The sequence below is a fragment of the Nanorana parkeri genome, unplaced genomic scaffold (assembly GCF_000935625.1).
Source record: "Nanorana parkeri isolate BGI_ZX_2015 unplaced genomic scaffold, ASM93562v1 scaffold569, whole genome shotgun sequence".
Taxonomy (NCBI): domain Eukaryota; kingdom Metazoa; phylum Chordata; class Amphibia; order Anura; family Dicroglossidae; genus Nanorana; species Nanorana parkeri.
Genome location: NW_017306837.1, coordinates 421,681 through 425,463, shown reverse-complemented (window position 1 = coordinate 425,463; position 3,783 = coordinate 421,681). Strand labels below are relative to the sequence as shown.

The following is a 3,783-nucleotide window of genomic DNA, read 5'->3' as shown; positions in this document are numbered from 1 at the left end:
CTTCTGTTCGGTCTATTCTTATAGATGCCGAACAGCAGTGAGTGAATAGCCGAATGCCCCTGAGCGGCATTCGGCTCGGCTGTTCTGCTTGGTCCCTCAGAGGGACCGAGCAGAACAGAAAAATAATTTAAGTTTTTAAAAAAAAAAGTAAATAGAAAACGATTGTGAGGAGCTAGCAGTGACAGCTAGCTCCGCCCAATAATTTCCTATTGTCCGCCGGCTCTGCTGCCATAAAAAAAAAACGGGAAAAAAAACCTCTCCTGGGCGCTCTGGGAGCCTCCCGCTCCCGGACGCCCAGGAGAGAGACACTGCTGTGTCTTTTTTTTTCTTTATTCTGACACGGAGCAATGTCAGAATAGAAAAAAAAAAAATTCCCATTGAAACACATTGCTACATTACTATTGGCTATTTTAATTTGCAATAGCCAATAGTAAACTAGCATTATACCTGCCCTCTGCTGATGGACCTGATGGAGAACTGCATATGGCGGGTACAATGCTAGTTTACTATTGGCTATTGCAAATTGAAATAGCCAATAGTAATGTAGCAATGCATTTCAATGTGAAATTTTTTTTTTCTATTCTGACATCGCTCCGTGTCAGAATAAAGAAAAAAAAAAGAAACAGCGGTGTTTCTCTCCTTGGCTGCCGGGAGTAAGAGACTCCTGGGGCGCCAGGGAGAGTTAGCTGTTTGGAGATCAGTGTCCCTGGTTAGCAGGTAACCAGGGATGCTGATCTCTCTGCAAGTGGCCGGAGCCAGCCGTAAGATCACGGCTGGCTCCACCCAGCTGTCAGAAGCAGGCTGTCGGCCGGCTTTCAGCACGGCTCAGCCGAGCCGATGCATATGCGTTCGGCTCGACTGAGCCGCTCGGCCACGTTCGGGAGCTGTACGGGCTATAGTGAATAGTCCGTTCAGCACCCCCCTTCGGTTCTACTGAACCGAAGGGGTCCTGGGGCCGAAGCTAGCCGAAGGATCGTCCGAAGCTACGTCTAGATCCTTCGGCAGCTTCGTGAATAGACCCCATAGTGCCGATGAGGTTATTAAAGATTGGAGACAAACATACCACATTCTAAAATTTTTCCACACTAAAACTGTATTTAATTAATTATGCTATGTTCACATTATTTTTTGCCAAAACTGAAAAAAATGTTTCTTTCTTTGTATTTTTTAGAAATAAAATAGGGATTTCTATATGCATATGCCACATCAACCTAATCCCCATTTTGTCCTTTAAAAAACCTGTATATAATATGTGTAGGTGCAATGAATGAGGAAGATGGAAAGCTAAAGCTGTGTCACTAAGGGGTAAATAAACTGTAACAGAGCCTGTGTATATGCAAAGAGGTCTAGAGTAACCAGGACTTTTAGGACTCTTTTGTCCCCAAAATCCGTGCTGGGACAATACCTTTGGCACACAAGGCAAAGATTGCAAAATGCCCCCCAAGCTTAGATCAATGGCACTTGCATGTATAGTGAATGGTGTATGTGCATGTAGGGTTGCTGGGCCAGCACAGCTTATAAAAATAATAGCTGCTGTGCATCGGTCTTAGAGTTGGCACCTTTTGTTGAACAGACAACAGGATGATGGAAGTGTTGGGACATGGTTAAACCAGTGTGATTTAGCAATAATCAGCATGTTAAACCAAGACAGTTTTCCATTAACACTATCATAACCCAGTGCATAGCACAGTAGAGGCCTCACAGAACAGAAGGTATGCTCATGTCTCATTTTATTGCATATCCCATAAATAAAAATGGAGATGGTTTCAGGATAGTGGACAGAGCCATGCAAATCAATTATTTTTACCCCATGGCAATGAACATTATTGTAACCTAAATTCTTTCTTCTATCTGGGAATTAAAATAGTTAAAAGAGAACTATGGGGTAACCTTTTTTTCCCATAGTTCTCTTTATTGCCCGCTATATGCTGAAAGCGCCGCAACTGGGATGGATCCTAACAATACTGTTGAGATTCACCCCACTGGCTGATTGACAGCGGGTTCTGCATATCTAGCTATGCCGTCCCCTCCCCCATCTGTCCCTCCAGTCAGCGCTGGGGGATCGGAGTGGGGAGGGGGGATCCCTGCGGGGAGCAGTTACTGACTGCTCTATTTTCATTGTCTTTAGTTCTGCCTTTCTGCAGGCTACTGTGCCCTACCATCTATAAGCTGGGGATGGATCTCATTCATTCTTATTCATTTCTTACATCTATTTACTGACCCATTTGTTATATTTTGAACATGTAATTACTAAGAAATCATTGTTCAAATATTTTTATTACCCAGTCAGTCCACTAATCACTTACTTGTTATTATTTATTTGTTTTAATTGCTAAAGAAAAGAGAAGAGGAAAAAAGCAAACGGAACAATACAGTTTCAACCAACGAATTAATGAAAGATTTAGAAGACCTTCTGCCTCCTAGTGTAAGATTTGGGATAAAAAAAGAAAGTGGAGTGAAAGGTAAGGCTTATTGGCTTTTCAGTAACGATACGCTCAAAGTAGGATATCTAAAAATTGATTTGTTTAAGTTATATACTGTAGACAAAACATTTGGTAAAAAGCTCTTTTATGTGAATTAAAACATTTAAGGCTATCTTTAATGCTACTCCTTCTGTCCCCAAGAGTTAATGGCTTCTCACTCTCAGCTCGTGCTTCAATAAACGTGTATCATTTGAAAGGCATCCTCTAAGTACTGATTATGGCTAATTAAAAAATACTAACCCTCAACATTAAGGGATTCAACTCCCCACACAAGAGGAGAATGGCATTTTGTTATTTCCGTTCGATTAAAGCTGATGTTGTATGTCTCCAGGAGACACATTTCTCCCATTCATCAGCCCCTCAATATTTTGATTCCTTTTTTCCCCCCAAGTTTTTCTAGCTAGTGCTCCAATGAAAAAACGTGTGGTGTTGATTAGCTTTCGTCTGTCCACCCACTTTGTGTGCAATAAGGAGATTGTTGACCCTGACTCTGGTAGATATTTGTTTTGACAGGACGTCTCATGGACCAAGAGGTGACTATTGTTACCAACTACGCCCCAAACTCCAATTCTTTTCCCTTTTTCCATCACCTTCTTCAGACACTCTCTCGTCATGATATTGGTAACATACTGGTCTGCGGAGACTCTAACCTTACTCTATACCCCATTCTCGGCAGCTATTAGGCACCTTCTAGCCCAATACTCATTAACGGACGTGTGGCGTGAGTTGCACCCTACCACTCATGACTATACCTTTTTTTCGCCCCTCAATTCATTTTCCAGAATCGATCACATATTTGTGGCCCCTACCTTACTTCCCTCTGTCTTCTCCTCAAAACTTCACCCTATATCCTAGTCTGACCATGCAGCTGTATCGGTATGCTTACGTACATTGCTTGTGGTCCCTGCAGAACCCTCTTGGTCTCTGAATGGCTACATGTTGTCTGATGAAACTCATCAAGCCTTCCTTAGAACGAAGATGAATACATCACAATAAACAGAACTCCTGATGTTTCCCCTATCACCTTATGGGAAGCCCATAAGGCTGTTATTCGAGGTGAGTGCATTAAATTAGCCTCCTCACTTAAGAAGGAGTGGACCTTAAAATTGCGAACACTTGCAGATAATTTCACAGCTGCTATTCCAGGAACATCCTTCCCTTAGCTAACAGAGGGATAGCGCTACGCGAGACTTTGGATAGCGCTATGCGAGACCTCAATCTCCTTCTTATGCACCTTGCCGACAGTTACGACGTGCTCGGCATCACTTCTATATGCAGGCGAACAAACAAGACACCATGA

At 42.6% G+C, this 3,783-nt stretch overlaps 1 protein-coding gene across 1 annotated transcript in view; it reads left to right on the top strand.

Moving 5' to 3' along the window:
* Positions 1 to 3,783, top strand: part of LOC108791707 (transmembrane channel-like protein 2) — a 52,325-nt gene extending 48,542 nt beyond the window's left edge. Inside the window, exons 17-19 of the mRNA XM_018562265.1 lie at positions 2,339 to 2,462; positions 2,997 to 3,104; positions 3,647 to 3,783. Of these exons, the coding sequence (XP_018417767.1) occupies positions 2,339 to 2,462; positions 2,997 to 3,104; positions 3,647 to 3,783 (369 nt within the window). The remainder of the gene's footprint in view (positions 1 to 2,338; positions 2,463 to 2,996; positions 3,105 to 3,646) is intronic.